The sequence below is a fragment of the Halichoeres trimaculatus genome, unplaced genomic scaffold, assembly GCF_033239565.1.
Source record: "Halichoeres trimaculatus isolate MK-OKI-2021-1 unplaced genomic scaffold, fHalTri1.1 fHalTri1_scaffold_20, whole genome shotgun sequence".
NCBI lineage: Eukaryota > Metazoa > Chordata > Actinopteri > Labriformes > Labridae > Halichoeres > Halichoeres trimaculatus.
Window position 1 is genome coordinate 10,114,843 of NW_027437198.1, and position 22,430 is coordinate 10,137,272.

The 22,430-nt window shown below is 41.8% G+C and overlaps 1 protein-coding gene across 1 annotated transcript; it reads left to right on the forward strand.

Moving 5' to 3' along the window:
• The first annotated feature begins 1,151 nt into the window (after positions 1–1,151).
• Positions 1,152–22,412, forward strand: LOC141809615 (rho GTPase-activating protein 27-like). The gene is made up of 22 exons (XM_074696716.1): positions 1,152–1,220; positions 8,128–8,230; positions 8,423–9,378; positions 12,738–12,959; positions 14,469–14,648; positions 14,722–14,859; positions 14,950–15,018; positions 15,115–15,165; positions 15,247–15,342; positions 15,498–15,578; positions 15,731–15,796; positions 18,678–18,745; positions 18,833–18,920; positions 19,016–19,117; positions 19,193–19,291; positions 19,454–19,532; positions 19,614–19,733; positions 19,831–19,929; positions 20,014–20,091; positions 20,239–20,373; positions 20,501–20,606; positions 20,694–22,412. The coding sequence occupies exons 2-22, from the start codon at positions 8,200–8,202 to the stop codon at positions 20,869–20,871; spliced, it is 3,042 nt and encodes a 1,013-aa protein (XP_074552817.1). The 5' UTR covers positions 1,152–1,220; positions 8,128–8,199; the 3' UTR covers positions 20,872–22,412.
• Positions 22,413–22,430: the final 18 nt, after the last annotated feature.

Consider the following 22,430-nt stretch of genomic DNA (forward strand, 5'->3'; position numbering starts at 1 on the left):
TTAAGCTCTACTTCTTTGATGTCTGCCACAGGATCTTTAACAGTACCATCTCAGCTCTTGGTATGTTTATTTTCTAATGGCTGATTTAGCCGACTGAGTCTGACTTTCTCAAAATCACGTTTGGCTGAATCACTTCCTCAAACTTTTATTTTATTTTATTTTATTTTTTTTCGGTGGGTGGGAGCGTGAATTGCATGTCTGCTAGATATTAATAAATTGTACCTTAGGATTTAGAAATCATAGCAAATATGTAGAAAACTTGACCTCATATTTACAAATATTTGCAAATACTTTTAAATCTCTGCTTAAGATTTAAAAATCTTTTATAAACATTTAGTCTTAGCTAAATACTTAGAATGAAAGCTAAACTTTTAGAAACAAAGCTTAATATTTACAATCTAATATTTAGAAATCTCAACATATATCTTGCAATCTTTGCCAAAAGATTTCTAAATCTTGACTTAATATTTAGAAACCTAAGCAAATATTTATAAATCTTTGAATATTTAGTCTTATCAAATATTTAGAATGAAATCTAAAGATATAGAGATGTAGCTAAATATCTAGGATCAGGACATTATAAAATTTATAAACAACCTTCAACATTTAGATGTAACATTCAACAATTGGATAAAATATTCAACATCTATAAAACATTTGAAAAATATATTTCACAAATTTTTCTCTAAATCTGCAGAAAAGTGATGTTTTAAAACTAAATGTGGAGGAATGTTGTTGTTATATGTGTCCCATATCTTCTTTGTGGGTAAATTAAGACATTTGTTGTTATTGTAGTAATAATTCATGTACAGTTGGAAAATCCAAAGCCAAATCAACTCTGCCAATGCCAAAATGATTGGGTTTATAGTCTGTTTTGAGCTGTTCTTTTCTTATTTCTTTTTCCTTTTTTTTCCCCACAGATCTAAAAATCATGCACCATGTTCTGCATGCAGCCAGAGGGCGCTGTTGGTCCACCAGAGGCAGAGCAGCAGGTCCATATGAGTCCTCTTTATGTCAAACAGGAAGTTAACTCTGGCCAAGGAAAGGTGGGGGAGGAAAAGGGGGGGAGGACAAGCTGAGACTGGCAGGTCAGGGAGGGGCGGGGCCAGCAAAGGAGAGAGAGAAGGGAACCTGTTTCTGTGATTTGGACTCGCCCCTTCAGGAGTGGAAGAGCAAGAAAACACAAAGAGCAGGATGGTTGGATTTTACATTAACTGCCGGTAAAACACACCAACACTATCTTTCTATCTGTTTATCCATCTATCTGTTTATCTATCTCCAGTTTATCTATCTTTCTATCTATCTTGCTTACTGTGTCTGTGTCATGTTGGAGGTGAAAGTTCTTGAAAACTTCTTTCTGTTTAAAACTTTTTCTTCAGTGTGTTTAAGTTTTTCTCCTCTGTAATTTTAACTCTACACAATAACAAACTTGTTTGTGCTGCAAAAAAAGTAGAAGTCGGTTAACAGGCATTACGGGGACATTACTGTGTTTCCACGCCTGGTTTATGGGGACAGTGTTTGTGTCAGGGCTAAGACTTTCCTTGTGTATTAGTTCAGGTTTTGTGGGAATATGTGTTTGTGTGTGTGTGTGTGTGTGTGAGTGTGTGTGTCCTGACAGTAACCACGCCAAAGACAGCACTCTGTATTCATATTTTTAACTATAACTGTGATATGGAACAAAGTCTGTGACACTTTATTTCAGACAAAAGTTGTGGAGTGCTAAATTAAGTATCTGTCTTTGAGATTCTTTAACGGGAAAAGTACTTTGAAACTGTGGTTAATTCTTGTAACTTGAGAGCTTCAGGATTAAAACATATCAAACAAACCAAAGAGAGTTTGAGGTTCAGAAAATGTTTCCACTTCTAAAAATACTCTGACAACTGTTGTAGTGTTGATCTGTGTTATGAACAGATGAAGGGTTAAAATTAAAGGAATCAACTCCATATAAAGACAAAAATTTGAATAAGATTTGAAGCAGAAGTCACACAAGCTAAATAAAGTGAGCTGGCTTGGCATGCATCAAACACTTAATCCACATATAACCGGTTCAATATAAATGGAGTTGATTCAGCAAAAATAGAAAAACTGTTTATTTCATCTGTTCCTGTTATTAATAAACACAGTTGTTGCTATGTCACAAGTTGAGTTATAAAAACCACCAACACTGTACCTTCAATCACACTCTTCTTTTTAGAGGATCCCCAGTTTTTGATTCCTGAACTGCGTATTATTTGGAACAGTTTTTAATTGGATGCCCATCTATCTCTTCCTGTTCAGCAACACTTGGGACCACACTAATCAGACCACTGGCTCATGTGTCCCCCTGGTGGCTGCGTGGGAAATTGCTAAAAACAACAGCAGCAGTAATTTAGAGGCCGTTTACATGACAATGGTTTTAGGGTGAAACGCAAACTTTTTGTTGAGTTTCAGCCATGAGTTTACACAAACACGGCGTTTCAGCCAACCTAAAACGCAAACTTTTGAAAACAGCCTCCAGAGAGGGATTTTTCTGAAACGCTGCTGAAACCATTGCCGTACAAACAGTAAGCCAGCGTTTTCAATGGAAACACTAACGTCACACTCTGCTTCGCGCGAAGGCATACAAAGTCCAACAGTTCAGTTGTTACGACCGTCACGAACTACTGTGTTGTGCTTGCTGTTTAATCTGCTGTATCTACTGACTGTCTTCATACAAAATCTGCATCTGTTGCTCCACTTTTGCACTTAGTATTCCCCAATACACCAGATGATCGGCTCAACTACTTTGGTGGAGATCTTCCCGAAGCTGCTTCTGGACAAGACAGTTATAGCACCACCTACAGGTCTGGCATGCTTACTACAGCATTTTCAGTCCCCCTGCGTTTCTGTGTAAACACAGATTGTTTTCACTGTGTTTTCGCAGCGTTTTAGTGTTTTCAGATGAAACTTTGTTGTGTAAACGGGGCCTTAGGGTTCAGCGTTTTGCTCCTGGAGCCATTTAAACACAGCCACTGATTTTTGATTATTCTGTGAAACCTCTCATTTTAGCTTCTGCCCGAAACACTTTATCTCGACCACTGTCTGTACATGCCACACCCCCACCCTGCATTCTAGAAGCCCCTTCCACTGTTGCCATACACCAAAGTTAGGTTATATTACATAATTTCAGCAAATCTCTGAAACCAGCTCTTTGAAGTGAATTTTTAGATTGTATGTCAGTCTGTGTTTTCACCAAGTGAACATGTTGACTATTTGCTCCCTTCATATGCTAAAAAACGGAATCACATAAAGTAGAGAAACCATACATATCCATCCAGGTCCTTTTTCTTTAATTTCTCAAGATAGAAATGCAAAACCAGAAATGGATGTGTATAAACAAAGAATTTTTTGTAATGTTGAGTTGGGAATATGTGAACAACTTTATACCTGGTTATGTATCGATCATAGAGTTTATATTAAAATGGGAACCATAGTTACAGACACTGAAGCTAAAATAGCCAGAACTCCCCCTACTGAACAGCCCCAGCATAGGTTATAAACCCTGCCTTCTCCTCCTCCTCCTCCTCCTCCATGGCTGGGACATGACCCCATGGGTCACATTAAATGCCCCAGACGATGTCTCTAACATCAAGTTTTATTGGCCATCTGAGACTGTTAGGATCCTTAAAGTTTGTTGAGACAGCCTGAAGAGCTTTGGTGTTTCATGGAGAGGTCACTTAAGGTTCTTGAAAGTGAAGAGGAACATCTGAACTGGAAACAAAGTGGTCTTTGTGAGTTGTGAAGAGTCCTTGTAAAACTTCCAATTTAACTACGGAGGCTGCAGTCCGTGTTGCAGTGGTGGTTGCTGGTTTGAAGCCTGACCATGACCCCCTGCTGCATGTCTTCCCCAACTGTCTTCTCACCAAAAATCTTTCAAAAGGTTCCAGGACAGGTTGATAAGGTGTAGGTTGACATTCCTGAGGTTCTTCAGAAGGCAAGAGGTCAATAAAATGTTGGCATATGTCTTTAATCCTGTTGTTAGTGACAGTGAGTAGTTGGTCGGCTTGTTGTCCGGTTGTGAGGGTCCTTTCAGAGGTTGTTGAGCTCATTATGTGTGAAGGAGTTCCTTAAGTAGTATGTTAAAGTGCTCGGGTAAGTTTTGAATGTGGACTTTGAAAGGTGCAGTACTGGTAAAGGAGAATGAGCAGGTTACAGTAAATGTCATGTAAACCGTTCAATAATCTGTTTATGTGGGTTAGAAAGATCCTCCTGGTGGTTCTTGAAGTTCTTTGGGAGGCTGCAGAGGACCTTGAGCAGGACTCCTATATTTTTCAAAGGTTTTAACTCAGGTGATATTGAGGGTCCTTGAACTGATACATGATTTTAACAGGGTGCTGACAGCCAATCACAGCACAGCACTTCTGTGTTTGTGTAGCAAACAGATAAACATGGTATGGTCGGACTCTGAGCTTTCTCAAAACATTCCAGGATCCTCAAGGCGGAGTCCATGGAAGGGTTTATGATTTAAACTTGGTTATTTCGGTCTGTTTTTTACTCTGTGTGTGTGTGTGTGTGTGTGTGTGTGTGTGTGTGTGTGTTTGTGTGTGTGTGTGTGTGTGTGTGTGTGTGTGTGTGTGTGTGTGTGTGTGTGTGTGTGTGTGTGTGTTCTTCTGACTGTAACCACACCCCACTCTCACACGCAGGGTAAAGGTTGAAAGCACATCACATCTGCTTGAACAAACTGTGATTGGCTGTCAGGTTGATGATGTCCCAGATCACATGACCCCCAAAGTTTGATGGCGGCTCTTTGGTGAACTTCTCCTTTAAATTCTTCCTTTCTTCTGATTGGTCCATGAGGCGTGTCCTACCACAAAGCCTCGACCTCGGTTTGATGATTGACAGTGCAGTTTATTTTCTCACACTCTTCAGTGCTATGGAGAGGGTTGTGTGTGTGTGTGTGTGTGTGTGTGTGTGTGTGTGTGTGTGTGTGTGTGTGTGTGTGTGTGTGTGTGTGTGTGTGTGTGCATTCCTTGTGGGATGGGTGTGGCTGAGGGACACAGAAAAACAGAGTGAGAGAGCGCGAGTCAGAGAGACAGGGAGAAGGACGGAGAGATGTTGGCTGAATTCCAACACATCACCTGCCTCAGGCGTGTTTCAGGTGTGTGTATATGACTCAAAGCAGGTTTAACTGTTTACCTCCACAAAGGCTCATAAAGAGCCAGCCACAAAGCCCTGTACTCTGCAAAGACTGAACTTAACTCAGCTTAATTATTTCAGAGATCTCATGTGGACGAATCGGATCCTGAAGATCAGCCTGACACCCCTCTTTAAATAATAATAAAACAAATATCCCATCGTTGAATCATCCAAGCCTGAGTCACCAAATGTGATAAGTCTAAAACTGGATATTTGACACGGGCCTTTGTGGGGATTGATTCACTTTGAAAACGGGCCTCAAGTGGCCACTTGAGGTACTGCAGTTCTTGGCACACCACACCTAGCTGTCATATCCTGAAGGTGAGAAGACTTTTGTTAACAGGGCTGTTTCACCGCTGAAAAGTAAACCGGTGCAGCTGAGTTAAAGAGAAATGTGTGGAACTTGAAAGTGTCTGAAACAACAGAACATACTGATTTTATTGGCAAGTTACTGATTTCACAGATCAAAACAAAGTAAAATACTTAAAAATCAAACAGTGGAAATTCTGCTTTCCAGCATCATCTGAACACTTTGACTGTAGTCACGCTATTGTTCCTTTACAAAGACAGGAAACAAATACACACAGTGTGTGATGTCATGCGAGGGGCGGGTCTACAGGAGTCTACACGGCCTTGGAGGCCGGCTTTGAGCAGGAAAAGCAGACGCTTCCCTCTGTAAACAGAACAGGCCTGAGATCAGCCTACTGCTATTGTTCTGTGTGTGTGTGTGTGTGTGTGTGTGTGTGTGTGTGTGTGTGTTTGTGTCCTCACTCACACTGAATTAGTAAGATCAAGTTTTACAGTTAAGCTTTTCATAATGGGTTTTAGTGAATTCAGGCAGTTTCTACAAAGTTTCTTACATGGCGGTCAGAAAACAGAGATTTCCTGTTGAGTATTAAATGACCCGACTGTTCGACTGTTATCCAGCTTCTATAGAAAGCAGAGAATGAGCCGAACAATTCAGAGGAGGATCAGAGGGATTGTTTACAGAAAGGAGCTTCAGAAAACCAGGAGTTGGTTAGGGATTCAGAGAATTTCAGGGTATATACGGCACGATACATCAGTTAGATAAAAAATAAAGCCAAAACTTGTGAAAGAGGTGCGTTAATTGTTGTAAAACAAACAAAATTCGTAAAAAAAAACCCAAAATGGATTTAGGAGAAAATTGTTCAAATAAGCGAAGAAGAACCTTGAAATAAGACTTTCAGTTCAGTCATTTCTGTGAAATGTAAGATGAAATGTATAATTAATCCTGTACAAAGTAAAACAAAAAGTATTTATTATTTTTCAAAAAGTTTGAATTTATGTTAAATAAATTAAACTTATGCTTTTTTCAGATAGAGAGATGATAGATAAAATAACCTCTCAATTTGATTAGTTGAAATTTTTATAATGAAGAAGTCAAAATGAATATATATATTGAATAGTTTTAGTTTAATAATTTAAAATGAGTGTAAACAAAAGATAAAATAAGTCCAGAGCAGAGATTTACTAGAGTTTACTAAACCTGGTCTTTGTTTACCTGTAAAATCTGGTTTCCCTCAGGAAAGAGCTTTTGATCCCACCTAGGGCTGAGCTGCAGCCCTGCAGGTTTCCACCTGAGCAGGTAGTTCTCTAACAAGCCCCGCCCATGTACTTTGAGTAGTGGGCGTGGCCTGTGGTCTGGAAAGAAAACCTGCACAGTGTTGTCTATCTGAGGCTGAACCCAACTTATATAACCTGCTTTCTCCTCGCTGGAGGGCTTCATTTTTGAAAGGCTGAATTCAGAGCAGGTGTGAGCAGAGAGGTGAGGGTGGCTTTCTGGTGTGCTGGTGTGGATATGGATCCAACACACACACAGGTGAGTCTCTCTCTACAGGACTCTCTATGCACACATTTTGGCTGTAAACCCACAGCGACACTGGATCTGCTGTAAGAGGACACCAGAGTCACATGATGAGGAGGACTGTGACCACAGAGAGGAAGACGAAGTGAGAACAGGAGACTGAGGCATGAGGCTTAGCTTTGGTGTTAGCTTCAGGAGCTGCAGGAGGAGCTGAGCGCTCAGAGATGATTGTAGTTTGACTTGTTCTGACAAGAAGAGAAACACATAACAGTCATTCCTCTGTTTCTCCTCCAGTTGCTGCAGACAGGGACTCTGTTTTATCCACTGACACTCTGGATTACTCTTGGTTTGTAAAATACTGCAGAGTCGTAAACATTAAAACAGAAAGTGTCAAAAATATATTATTCGGGTCAAAACTGTTGTTGAAGCTTGTGTGAGATTTAAAAACTTGACCTAAAAGCTCCCTCGTAGTGTGTGTTTGATATCTTATCTGTATCTTTGCATATCCTTATTGTGGTTTTGTTGCATTGCTTCTGCTACTGTAGCTCTGTAAATTTCCTCTGTGTCAGGAAAACTTGAGAATTATCTCATCTAAAAATCCATGTTTTCTGTCTGGGCAAGTAGAAACACACTATGATTGATTTTTTTGGATTAGAGTCAATCACAGAATCGAAGCAGCTATTTCTATTTAATTTCTTGTTTAAATTTTTAACAGTTTATAAGTATGTATAACACTGCTTCAGAAAATATACGATGTGCAGCTGTCTCCTTTCTCTACTCGCTGTCGTCCAGTGATTCCTGCCTGGTGCACAGCCAGTTTGCAGTTTCAGGAGTTCTGGTTTGGTTGCTTCCTCTGTTTCAGGTCCTTGTATTTGTGGTTTTTGTTCCTGGTGAAGGTAAAGCATACAACGACACGCCAACATGAGGATGTTGATCCTGATTTGCACACTCTATAATCAGGCTCTGCAGGCTTTTTATGATTCTGCACCTGCAGTCTCAGCTCACAGGTGGTTGCTCAAACCAGAAATATTTCTGCGACGTATTTTATTTCTGGTTGACATAAAGTGCTTCTGTTAACGGATGCTGGTGTAAATTTTATTAAATTGAATTTCTGACATTTAATCTAATGTTTGATTCCTCTTTTTCAGGGGTCTGATGATCAAGTGTGACCTTTGACCCCTACAGTTCAGAGTCACCTGCCCATCTATCTAGCTACCACCATGGCTATGACCTCCTCCCTGCATGGTCGAGGTGAGTCCTCATGACTGGTCTCAAGGAGCAGTAAGACTTTCAGGATTCATGATGCTATCGTAGGAATGTTAGTAGTATTTGTTATAATGATTTTAGCAGTCTTACTTTGTTATCAATAGTTAGCGTTAGCTTCATGAAGCACTACTCTTCATTTGTGTCCTCTGATTGGCTGGCTTTGTTCCGGTCCTGCAGGTCTTGGCTTGGTCCTGGTGGAGTTTCAGTATGAGTACGAGGGTCGAGATGGGGTGCCGGTCTCCATCAAGCCCAACGAGCGCTACGTCCTGCTGGCTAAAACCAACGACCACTGGTGGCAGGTCCAGAGGGACAGTAACACCAAGCCTTTCTACATCCCCGCCAAGTATGTCAAGGAGCTGCCTGCAGACTTCCCTTCGCCTCTGGACTTTGCTGACCCACCAAGTCCTAAACCAGTATTGGTTCCTGTGGCAGCACCAGTCCCAGTACCTGTCCCTGTTCCAAAGACTCTGGAGGAGCCCAAAACCAAACCGAGTGATGAGGTAACTATCCGACTCCGGCCGGATGTTTCCACTGGATACCGTAAGACTGAAAACCGCATGTCCACCTTTGGAGTCCCTCTAGACTTTCAGGATATGTCCCCTCTGGTGGCGCCGATACCGCGTCATCCAAGCGAGCCTCCTCCTGTTCCCGTAGAGACTACACCCTCCTTCGGGGCCACAATCATGGCTGAGGACCCTTTGAGCAAACATTTAGGATTACTGGATGATCAAAAGGATTCTGGGAAACCTCGAGTTCCAAGTTTCAGTCCAGCAGACCCCCTCTCCTCATCCCGACCCCACACCCAGCCCATTCCTGTGGAGACTCCCATGGTCCCTATGGTCCCCCAGCACAATGACCTCCACAGCAGGTCCTCACCTCCCGCAGGTGGTAACAACAACCAGGATTCCCCGATAGAGCTTGAAGAGGAGGAGGAGGAGGTGGCAGAGGAGGAGATAAGCGTGGAGGAGAGCATTAGTGAGGAGGATTCGGTGAAAGGGGAGGACTCACACCACATCTACGAGTCCATCCAGGACCTGAACCTGGACATCGAGGCTCTGGTTAGAGGGAGAGTGAGTCCTGGAGAGCCGCCTGATCATCCACCTGAGCCAGCGCCTGCTCTGCCCCCAAAACAGGTACGGCACCCGAGAACAGACGCTGGTCATCAGTAACCAAACATGTCATGAAATGATTGCAGCAGATGATCTGTGTGGTTCAGTCAGGCTCAGCTGCAGCTCTTTCTTTCCAAAATAAAAGCCTCTGCAGTGTGTCATTTCCTGCAGAGTCCACTCAGGAAGCTCAGAGAAGGAGAAAAAAGCTGCTTCCTCGTTTTATTCTCATCAGAAAGAAACGTGCTGACCTTTGACCTCCAGGTCCATGCTGAACCAGCCCTGGACAAAACTCTTTTTATGGATGGAATGATTTGTTTTCAATCCCTGAAAACACGTTTGTAGTTTGTGTGTGAGTTACTTATCATAACCAATGATCATCACACGTCTGTTCTTAGTCACATTGTAGATCAAGCTTCAATATTTTGAATCAATTATTCTAAAACTATTTTGACTTTTTGTGTGTGGTGACATCACAGCAGGATGTGATGATGTCAGCAGGATGCAGTGATGTCACAGCTGGCAGGATGTGTTCAGTGTCAGTCAGGAAACTGTTAAAGGACAGGGCTGCAGCGACACCTGCAGGACAAGGGTGGAAACGAAGAGTAGCCTGACATCTGGTAGTGTGTGTGTGTGTGTGTGTGTGTGTGTGTGTGTGTGTGTGCATTTCTTGCTCGCCATCTTCTCATAAAATTATTTGATAACAGCTGCCTGATGGTCATGTAACCATGTGGTCATATGATCATGTGGTCATGTGATCATGTGGTCATGTGATGGTTCATGGTTTGGTCTGCTAAAAATGTGGTATATCAGAACAGACATGCAGTGTAAACAAAAAAAGAATGCTTCTCTGTTGAATTTAAAACGTCCTTTTTTCTTTTTCTTTTGTTTCTTATTTCCTTTCCCCTCTTGTTTCCTCATCCTCTCTTTTCTCACCTTTATCTCTTTTCCTTTGATTCCATTTTTCAGTTCTGTTCTGTTTCACCCTCCTCTTTCTCACCCCTTTATTCTTTCCTACATCCTCTCATCCTGTTATTCTTTACCTCTTTTTCCCTTTACTTCTCATATTTTTCTCATAGTTTCTTCTTTCCGTCTTTCTTACCTTTCAACCCTCCTCTTGTTTTCCATCTTTAATCTCTCCTTTTTCCCATTTTCCTTTGCAGTCCTTTCTCTGTCTGTCTTTCTTATGTCTCTTTTTCTTCCTGTTTCTATTCCTCTTCTTTTCTTTCATCTTTTATTTTCATCCTTCTCTTTCCTTCTGTCTTCCTCCCCTTTTCCTGTTTCTCTTTTTTAAATACCATCTTCCCTTTCCCTTTCTTATCTCTTTTATCATTTAATTTTTGGCACTAATGACATTCTTTTCTCTTATCCTTTTAGTCTATCAGTCAGTAAACACTAATGTGTTTCTGTGTTTCCTTTTACTTGTACTGCTGGTCAAATATCTTTTTTTTTTTTTTTATAACCAATCTAAACCAGCAGGGGGCAGCAAAGAAGCATAGCCCTCAGATCAGCCCAAACACTCACCTGTCTCTTAGAACCTGGGTTTAACCCTACTGTGGAAGAGTTGACAGCAGATTTTATGAATCAAATTTAAAAAATGTTTCACTTCTCCTGGAGGAAGTCTTATGATCAGTGACGTGGTTACAGGCGTCCTTGTGGAAAAGCAGAGTCAGAGGAGAAAATCCGAGGATGAAGCCTTGAAGATTTTTAATAAGTCCTTGAGGAGGTTTTAAGCAATCTGCGGGAGAATATGTAAATCCTTGAGAATCACACAAATCCTTAAAGATCCAGGGGTCCTGGGGGATGACGAGAGAGGACAGGGGGAGGGAGGTGGGGCTGCAGAGATCTGGGGGCGTGGTCTCATGCTGCTGGGAAACAGGGGGCGTGGCTTCACAGTGCAGCACCAAAGTCTGATGGCATGAAGTGGCTTCAGTTACAGGTGGAAACAGAAGGAGAAAAACAGACTTTCTATGAGATTATGGAATTAATGAAGTAAATGATACAGACAGGATCAGAGGGATGCATTGATGGTAAGTCCAGCTTTTTTTAAAGTTGTTTTTGGCTCACTATAAGACTGGCTCATGTTGAATCAGTCACTTTAAATATAAAGTGAAGTGGATAGGTAGAAACACATATAGGCTAATAATAGATAATACATCTAAAATATCCAGTTTATTCCTGTTTGAGTGGAACAGCTGATCAGCTGACTCAGGTGTCTTCAAGTTAATGTTAAACCCAAAAGCTGTCTCTATGTTAAACATTCAGGGGAATTAGGATCTCAGTAGAACTGTGAGAGTCCAGCTCTCTTGAGGATTTTAAATTCAAGGCAGTCATGGAGTAATTCCTGGACATGTCAGCTTGTAAAGAAATCCAGGTTCAAAGGTCCTGGGTAAAAAGGAAGCAATAATAAAACCAAAACAACAATAAAACTTGGGACTCTAAACTTTGGGTGAAGGTTGACAAAGAATGATGAAAGTGTTTTAGCTCAGTAAGTGTTAACAGATTTGTGAGTAGTCATCTTTTGGACAAGAAGCTTGTGTTTTTGCCACATTGTCAACAGGCAGAGGTGGATGTGCCAAATCTCTCCACATGTTGACTCATGACCTGTGATCATCTTGTTTCCTGTTGTTGTTTAGAGTTTATTGTTTTTATATGAGGATGAGCAGTTAGCCAAGTGACCTGAATTATACATCTCTTATCTACAGCAGCGTGAAAGCAGGTTTAAAATGCTTTTCTGCTTTGATTATGAAAAGTTCTGCTGATTTCAAAGTGTTAAAACTTCTCATAATTTTACTGTTAAACCAGCAGAACTCAGCTTTAAAAAAATATAAGTTGTTCATCTGTTATTTTGTTAAAGCAGAGTAAAAAAAAGAATATTTATGTTGCTGCTCCATGAAAAGCATGTGTTTTCTCATGTTGGTGTGTGTGTGTGTGTGTGTGTGTGTGGTGTCTGTTTATAAAACATAGGAGGAGTTCTTCCTGTTGGACAGCAGTCCCCCCCACCACATACACACAGGATTACTGTTAACAATCACTAAACAACTTGCCCACCATGCTGTCTGTACATAACTTGTGTTGTCCCAAAGAGACACTGGAGAAAACAAATCTTTGATAAGATTTAGGAACTGAAAACATCTTTGGGGTGTGTTTGCGGAAGTGTTTGAAAATGGTTTGAAAATGTCTGATGTCTGAATCTGCTCTCATTCCCAGTTTGGTAATTTAGCCAACGCCATCTTTGTTGTTTTGGGGCCAGTAGCGTCCATATTTGGATGAAGCAGCTAGAGCAGACATAGGAGTCTTTTTTGTCTATTACTGTTTGTTCAGAAGCATAATTTCCCCTCTTTATACAAAAACAAACTCTTCTTCTTCTTGTTCTCTTTCTCTAGGACCTCAGCTCACCAGACCCTAACCTGCCCATCTACGCTAACGTCTCCTCCGTAAAGAAAACCTCTACACCTCAGATCTCTGTCTCCGGCCCTGCTCTCCCATCAGCACCTCCTCCCGAACATGCCCCTGCTATTCCAGACCCCACCCCCTTATCGTCTGCTTCCTCCTCTTCTGGGATGATAAGCCCCGCCTCCCCTGCTAGCCCACCGAATGGATGGCAGGTAAGGGGTCCTCTGATTGGTGTATTTTCTCAGATTTTAAAGAATGCTCTCTATATTCATAAAACAATCCACTCTTTTTAGCTAAAACTTCAGAAGAGATTCCAGGTGTCCTTGTGAGATCCATCTCACTCCTCTCTTTGCTCCGTCTCTTCACGTTTCCATGACTTGCTGAGCTCATTATCCTTTAATCAGATGTAATTGGAGACATTCAGGTTTTTCCACTGTGAATGAATGAACGGTTTAAGCTCACATGTTACTGAAGAACAGGCGACGGTTCACTGCCTTGCTCAAAGAAACGTCAACATGACAACTGAGCTAATGTCCTGATGTAAGGCCTGGAAGACAAGGACTGTCTGATAATTAAACTCAACATTCAAGAAGCTGGTCGCTCAGATAATTTAGAATCAAGACCAATTGCTTTGTTGGATCTTAAAATAGTTCTGAGCATCAAAATGCAAAATGAAAGAAACAGGAGTGAAACAAAAAAGAAAAAATAGGAACCAATTTATTGCAAAAAAAATAAAAATAAATTAAAGTGTTTTAGTCTGTTTATCAGCTGATCAAAAGTTTAGGACTACTGCTCAAAAAAAACCTGAAAACCCCCAAAATAGAAATAGTTTTTTTAAAAAAGGACTCAGTGATGAAGAGCTCCACCAATGCTCGATGAGAGTGTTTTCAGGAGGCTCGAAGGAACAAGTGGTGAAGATGTCTTCATGGAGGATCATCCACTGTCTGGAACTAATGTCCATCTTTGTAAACGTCCCTCTCCATCCATCCCCAAATGTTCTCAGAGTGATTTAGATCAGGGGAACATCAGGATGGTCCAAAGAGTGAGCTGATTCCTCTGGGAGAAGTCCTTTGTCAGGCGGGCTTTGTGAACTGCAGCATTGTCCTGTTGAAAAACTGAGTCATTACCACACAGACCAGGGCCCTCAGTCATCAAGGAGGCCCCCTACATCTCCACATAGCCAGCTGCCGTTTGACGACCCTAACCAACCTGAAGCTCCATCGTTCCACTAAAGGAAAGAGCCCCCAGACAGCCAATCAGATCCTCCGACTGAGCGCTGGTGAAATTTTTTGGGTCTACCGCTTTTTTATTCCATAACCCTCAGGATCTTTGAAGACTTCAAAATGAACGTCTTACTGCGTCCTACCTCAGCAGAGATGACACGTTGTGAGAGGCCTTCCTTATGCAGCTCAACAATCTGACCAGGTTCAGACAGAGAAAACTTTTTAGCCTTTGCCATCAGGAGGTCATGACAGAGTGAATACCTGACAGAAAAGGACACTGAATCCACATTTTTGCTCATTTACAGGCTGCAGTCTTAAACAGATGAACAGACTATTCCACTTTGACTTTTGTTTGTAATAAATGGCATCAATGATTATTTTTGTCTCACTCCCATTTCTTCTTCTTGTATTTTGAAGCTCTGCCTATAACCTTCTCAGATGTTGAGCAGGTGTGTATTCATGTACCTGAAAGCGGCATCCTGTCGTCTGTGTGTTTAGGCACACACTGACCAGGACAGCGGGAAGGTGTTTTACTTCCACCCCCTAACCAGACAAACCACCTGGTCTGACCCTCGCAACCCCCCGTCCCCACCTGTCAGAGACATGGACCAGTCCAGGAAGAGTGAGGGAGGACAGCTGACATCCCCCTCCCCCATTTTCTCCCCCACCTCCTCCCAGGTACCTGTGGTGTCCTCACATATCTCCTAACAGAGTTCAGATCTGTGTCTGTAAACAAACTCTTTCCTGTCAGGGTTCATGTGGATGGGAGCGGCTGATGGACGAAGTCTCAGGTAGATTTTATTATTACAACCCCACCTCAGGAGCGACATCGTGGACTCCACCTGAGCCACTCTCCCCGTCCTCGCCCTCCTCCTCACAGGGAGGCCCGGTAAGAACTTTACGGAGTGTTGAAAGCTGGTAACTGGTGCTGAAGCCTTCCTGTCACAATTATAACACCTTTTTGTTTGATTACCTGAAGCCTCCGCTGCCAGAGGAAGATTATCCTGTGGATGTGCGAAATGACAGCAGTGACGCTGTCTTCACTCTGGTACAGCACATTATAGAAACTTTTATTACTCAAATCATTAAACCTCTCATCAGATCTTAAATTTAATCCCTGTGGTCCTTTTCCCACAATCCTCAGCAACCTCATGGTATGATACCCAGAGCTCACCTTGACCCGAGGCTTCAGGAGGTAAACATCAACAGGTCTTTGTGAGTCTGTGAACAATTTGAAGCAACGATTTTTACTGATCACTTTCTTTGATTATTCCAGACGTCACATTCAACCCAGAGGCTGATGGGAAATGGAGTTTCTGAGGAGGGAACAGCTCTGCAAGTCAGGAACTGGAGACACAGTCTGGCTGAAGATGTGAGTATGATAAAGATACGAACCAGGAAAGAAAAAAAAACTGTTAGAGGAGAAATAAAACTTTGTGCCAAAAAGATTCAAAGTCACGACAAGTTGTTTACAAACACAATGCAGTGAGATAAACACACATCATACAGCATCTGTTTGTTTTTCAGACCTATACCCCAAGCCACCGGAGGAACATCTCTGATTTTACTGACGTGTCCAACAGAAGACAGTCTCCTGACAGTCCACAGGTAGACACAAACTCCTGCCACGTGTTCTCCATCAAATCCACAAAACTCAAACTGCTCCTCTGTTCCTTTGCTCATCATTTAGCCACTCATTCATTCATTCATTCATTCATCTGTTGAAACTGTGCCATGTCTTCCTGTTCTCCCATATCAAGTTCTCCGACAGGCACAGACTGAAGAGGAATCTGTCCGATCGGAGCACAGGTTCCCATCAGCCGAGCGTAGGTGCTCGTTGGCGGCTCAGGTTGCTGGGTGTCTGTTGGGATGTTACCACAAAAAAAATGTTTCAGTGGCAGATTTTACTAACTTCTCTTGTTCTATCACACAGCAAATCACACTAACATGACTTCACTTTTTAAAACACTAACTGGTATCTGAGGGAAACTTTCTGAGCAGCTCTGACAGACAGTGCCCCCTGCTGTGCATTCTTAGTGTGACTACTACAGTCAACGAATAGAATTTCAACAGTCGTGCTTATAGGGGCTTTGAGAAGTTTGAGAGTTATCTTTAGAAAGTCTCCCTTCTAGATAAATGCCTGATCAAGATTATCAGCCTCAATATTGCTGGTTACAGGTTATTTTAAATTGCTACTTCTTAGCTTCCAGTTCGGGTCGACCAGGACTAGATTGATTTACAGCACATCTAGGTCTCTATGACAACACCACGCCAGCCGATGAAGTTAAGCAGTGAGAAGAGATAAAACACAAAAAAGATCTCTGTTAGTGATGGTGGACACAGGAGCCTAACTGTCAGGCAGAAAAAGGACAGAAGAGCAGAAGAAAGCTTGACAGGAGAGCGATACAGCCCAAGTTAAAGGCTAATTAGCCTTTAACTTGGGCTGTATCATTCTTGTGCTCATGTTCATTCCAACCCACAGTCAGCAGTTATTCTGCAGTGGTCTGTTCAAACTTGAAAGTCTATCTGTAAAATGAAGAGTGAGGTTACGTTAGCTCTGATTGGTAGATGACTGGCAGGACATAGCTAACCAGGATTTACTGGTTCGTATCTTTACTGGCAGGATATACTAACGTTACACATTACGGACATGTCTTAGAGCGCCCAGACTGCCAGCTGCACTAAATTCAAACAGCAACTAAACTACTTACAAACTGACTGTGTTTAATTGTTGTCACGTTGGCCCACAGATATGTCAGAGCACCAGGCTACCGAAGTCACTAACACATAGTGGACTTGATGTCAAGTTTTAAACTGTAGCAGTACATAACTGTTCTGATAAATATCTCACCTCTGTGCGTTGTACCTAGTAAAAAGTTGTCTTGAACGAAAAAAAATTGTTTTGATCGGATCTCCATTTAACTCCAAAACAAACACCTCTCTAAAAGTAATTTACGACAGCATGCAGAGACTCCAGGCCACAAGGTGGCAAGGGAGTGCAATTAAAACAGATCCTCTCATAGCATCTTTAAAAACCTTATCTTGACTGGAAACAGAAAAAACTTTGGTCTGAATATTTCATTCTCTCAGTGTACATTTTTATTCACAGCTGATTAGTTTTAAAGATATTCACGGTCCTGTTTTCGCATATTAAAAGAGATGAAAAGGTTAACCTTTTCATCTCTCCCTCCAAAAAAAATAAAAATAAATTAAAGTGAAATAGTCCGTTTATCAGCTGATCAAAAGTTTAGGACTACTGCTCAAAAAAACCTGAAAACCCCCAAAATAGAAATAGTTTTTTTTAAAAAGGACTCAGTGATGAAGAGCTCCACCGATGCTCGATGAGAGTGTTTTCAGGAGGCTCGAAGGAACAAGTGGTGAAGATGTCTTCATGGAGGATCATCCACTGTCTGGAACTGATGTCCATCTTTGTAAACGTCCCTCTCCATCCATCCCCAAATGTTCTCAGAGTGATTTAGATCAGGGGGACATCAGGATTAAAACAAACTCTGTTTTCAAGCTTGGTCAACCAAATGTTAGAGAAGGAATGAAATTCCTCTGAAACCCCACCTGAAATATCTTATTACCGTCTACACTTTGAGCGTCTGCATGATGTAATGAGCACAGAAGCCTGTAGGGGGCTTTGAGAGGACTTCTGTCTTTCAACACTGCCCAGAAAATTGTCCAGTGGTTCTTCACTAACCCCTGTAGTTGTCATGTCATGTGTATTAATGGTTTTCAGGTTGTGGTTGGGGTCTGCTTCTGTTGATGATAAAGACTGAATGTTTCTTCTTCCTGTCCCCTGCTTTACAAAGTGACTGATGTTTTTAATGTGACAAGGATGGGTAACGGAAAACGTGAATTGGACGAGAACAAGCTGCCAGTTTATGAATGAGATGAAGCTGGTATAAAGCCAGAAAATCTGAGCTGAAATTAAAAGTGATGTTTTTGTGCAGGTCTGACGCACAGATCACTTCTTAGGGTTGTATCAGAGAACCTTGAGATGGATTAAATGATTCTTGAGGAGTGCCAACAGATTCTGGGAACAATTGTCAAAGAGCAGGGATGTTTGGAGAGGGTGAAAGTTTATTCTCACTCCGAGGAGTTGAAAGGCTTCTGAGGAAGTTTTGGGAAACAGAGTCTGTCAGGAAATTCTACAGTTTCAGAAATCCTCCAAAGGATCTCCTTTCAGGATTATCAAGGAGATCGCAAAAGATCAAGTTTAATTTGAGGAAGTTAACACTGGAATTTAAATTCTGTGGAGAGTTTTCAGGGATCCGTAATGTTGTGTTTTGGTTCTTGAGAATTTGCAGAGATTTCAAGTCTCAGGATCTTTAAGGAACTTTGAAGGCCTCCTTGAGAATCTGTGAGGGGTCTTCAATGAGGTTTTTGAGGGCTTTAACTAGATAAACTGATCAAGAGTGTCTGTTGGTCTGTGAAACAGGTCTTTTAGGAGGTCCAGGAGATTAAAATGGATCTTTCCAGTCTTTGGTTGAAGGTGTGGCTTTCTCCTGGGTGTGTTTTGTCGTGTAATTGTAAAAAGTTTCCGGAAACGATCAAACATGAGTCACAGTGCAAAGACTTTTATGCAGAAAGTTATAAACCTGTCTAATCTACAGGCATTAACCGCTCCCATATTTACACAAAGTCAGCCAAGCATTCATGAGAGAAACCTGCAGACTCACCTGCCTCATTGTGTTCCCACAGTGCCATCTGCTGGAGAAAGCAGGAATCATCAACAAGACCAAAGTTGCTGACAATGGGAAGAAGATCAGGTGAGTTGGAAGAAAATCAAGAAGTTAAATTTTATTTATTTTGTGGTCTGTGCATCATGTTCTGACCGTGTTTGTTGGTGATCACAGAAAGAACTGGAGTCAGTCCTGGACGGTCCTCCATGGTGGGATCCTCACCTTTCACAAAGACCCCAAATCTGCTCCAACAGGAACCGCTGTAAGATCCCAGACTTCCAGATTCTGAACCAAGCAGCCAGTTATATTGGTTGTGGTTATATCGCTGTGACTGATCTGTGATGACTTCTTCTTCAGAGTAAATCGTCACAGATTGTCCCAGAATATACCGTTGAGCTGCGAGGAGCCTCAGCGAGCTGGGCGTCTAAGGACAAGTCATCCAAGAAGAATGTTCTCGAGGTACGACAGCAATAATCCCAGGCTGTAATCTGCTCTAAAACTGCGTGTCTGAAGTTCTGTAATGTTTGTGTGCAGCTGAAGACTCGGCAGGGCTGTGAGTATCTGATGCAGTATGACACCGAGAGCATCATCACTGATTGGCTGAAAGTGATCCAGGACACCATCAAACAGCTGGTAACTCATTTCCCGAATTCTGAAATCAAATAATTCTTAAACAAAGTAAACCTTTCAAACTTTTGAGGGTTGGAGCTAAAATGATCAAGCTCTTCACAGAAAAACCAGATCAGATCATGAATCAGAACAGCTGCTGTGAAGTTGTTTCATTACCTCTTTCAGGAGCTGGCGTATGTGTCTGAGGATGAAGATGAAGCAGACACAGCTTCTGACAAAGAAGACAAAGACAGGAAGAGGACATGTAAGTTCACAGATGATCTTTTTTACCTGTATGTATCTCTCAAGTTTTCAGGTTAATTACTCCTCATAATCTATCTTTCAGCGACCAGGAATTCATCTGGAACAGCCGACTCCGAACAGAGACGAGTTCGCACCAAACTACGACGCTTCCTCCAGCGCAGGCCGACACTGCAGAGTGTCAAAGAGAAAGGCTACATCAGAGGTAAAAACATTTTCTTCAGACATTTAAACAGTTTAGGTTTTATATTCTGGACCATGGATTTTATGTTTGGATTAATGTTTCTGTTTGATGTGTTCAGACAACGTGTTCGGCTGTCATCTGGATACACTGTGCCACAGAGAAAACTCTACCATCCCCAAGTTTGTGGAGAAGTGTATCAAAGCAGTGGAGAGGAGAGGTAAACACACCCACACACACACACACACACACACACACACAGTTGAAAAAAACAAACACAGCTTGATGAGTGTGTGTGTTTCAGGTCTGGATGTGGACGGGATCTACAGAGTGAGCGGGAACCTGGCTGTGATCCAGAAACTACGACACAAAGCTGACCACGGTAAGAGAAAACAACCTGACCTCCTGGTCAGCGTATCTGTCTGCTTAACTTCCCAAGAATGTCACTGTATGCAGAGGATACACTGCTTTCACTTCTAGTTTATGCAGTTATTTTGCTACATACTAAATCTTCTGTCGTCTTTCTCAGAGGAGCAGCTGGACCTGGAGGATGGCCAGTGGGAGGAGATCCACGTAATCACCGGGTGTCTCAAACTTTTCCTGCGTGAGCTTCCTGAGCCGCTGTTTCCCTTCAGCTGCTTCGAGAAGTTCATAGCTGCCATCCGTCAGTAAAAGAATCAGCCCAAAACACAGAACTCGAACATTTAAAGCACAGCAGCAGGTGTACGGTCTTGTAAGAGAGTTGTCTTTTGTTTAGAAGCTGTTCTTTGTCTTGTTTTATCTTCATGTAGAAGTCCCAGACTACTCGCTGAGGGTCTCCTACATGAAGGACCTGGTTCGCTCTCTGCCTCTTCCGAACCACGACACCATGGAGCTGCTGTTCAGACACCTGCTGAAGTGAGTTCAGGAAGAAACGCTGAGAGGTTCACGCTCTCTTTCAGAGGTTCGTTGTCTGATGTTACCGCTCTTTCTCTCTCTCTGCAGGGTGATAGAGCACAAGGAGTCGAACAGGATGTCCTTTCAGAGCATCGCCATCGTGTTTGGCCCCACATTGCTCCGCCCCCAAACTGAATCAGCTAATATGACGATCCATATGGTGTTCCAGAGCCAGATAGTGGAGCTCATGCTCAAAGAGTTTCAAACCATCTTCTCGGAGAGGTAGGCAGAGCTCCCTGAGCTCCTTTGGAACCATCTAAAACCCTCAAAGGAGACCTACCAAAGACCCTCCAAAGTGTCGAAGAGCCTTTGTCAACTTTGGATCAAAGCTTCGCCTCCTTTCATCAGGAACTGAACTTGTCACCAGATGGCTAAAGAAGCTTTTTTTATAACCCCTGTGCCTCAAATGATTCAGGTAGGACCAGAGTGGAAGGACTGAGAGGACCATGCCTGATGTGCTGGTACCACTGAGAAGCCTGGACTGGATTCGGAAACCTGAGTCATGCTCCAATTTGTACACCAACAACAAAAAAAATCAGTTTTGGCACTTTATAACTGGATACATAAGTTAGAGAACCCTGCAGATTTCAGACAAACATGTCATCTTCTTTTTTTTTCTTTTTAATATCGATCAATCGAGAAAAACAAACAAAGTACCCCCTCATGCCAAATGATCCTTTAAATCCAGTGAGACTCTGAAGGTGAGTAGTTATGAGCCCGCACTTAATCCAAACTTTCAGAAGCAACTTGTCTCACTTTTAAGGCAATAGATCAAATATTTAAGATTGTTAAGAACCTGTTCGAGCAGAAAATCTTTTGACAAATCCTGACCCAGGACTCGAGTCACCTACTGCTCGAGGCAGTTCTAGTATCTGGAGATGTATGTGGAGATGTAACGACCCTGAACAATGCAACAGACCAAAGTTTCCACCAACTTTGCACCTTTGAGACACATTCAAAACTTTCAAACCTCACAACTCGGGATCAGCTGTCCAGGAAAAATTGGGTAAGATCAAAATAATCCAGATACAGACTTCTGATGCTGATGAAAAAACTTGCAAGTTTCAGCTTTTTGTCATTCAGGAGACTTCCAAGGAAAAAAACAATAACTATAACTTGAGCTGCTGTCACCAAGGCCAGCTTATGCTTTTGCACAACAAAGGACTTTTGATACTAATACAAGTTGTTTCTTAGTTTTAGATGGAAAAACTTTAACCGTATTAAACACTGGATCAACATGCAACCTTAGTGACCTGATGACGTCATCAGTCATAGACAGTATGGAGCCATTGGACCAAGTGTTTTTGTGGAGTCATGGAGAGAAAATCACGCTGAGGTAGAGCCCACCATCATTATGATGATGTGTTATTTCATCAGATATTTCACATTTTTTGTGCTTGACAGTGCAAAAGATATCAAGGATATATAAATTTTAAAGAGATATAAGAGGATGTATTGAATGCTTAAGTGTTTTCAAAAAGTATATGATTAAAAATAAAGCTCAGAGGACCCAGCATGCTTCCCTGAGGGACTGTTTGAGGATTTACAGAAATGTTTGAGATTTTCAAAGGGATGAATTTTACAATATTTTTTACTTTTGTATTTCATGTTCTGCTGTAACACGAATTTCCGGAGATGAAATTTGTACAATGCTGTTTGTTTTTATAGTATTAAAGTTGTATGTATTAAAGATATAGAACAAAGATAACATGGAAATTTAACAGATTATATTCTGTACATAGGAGGGTATTTTACTGACCTTTAATAAAAGTGACACTGTTCTGT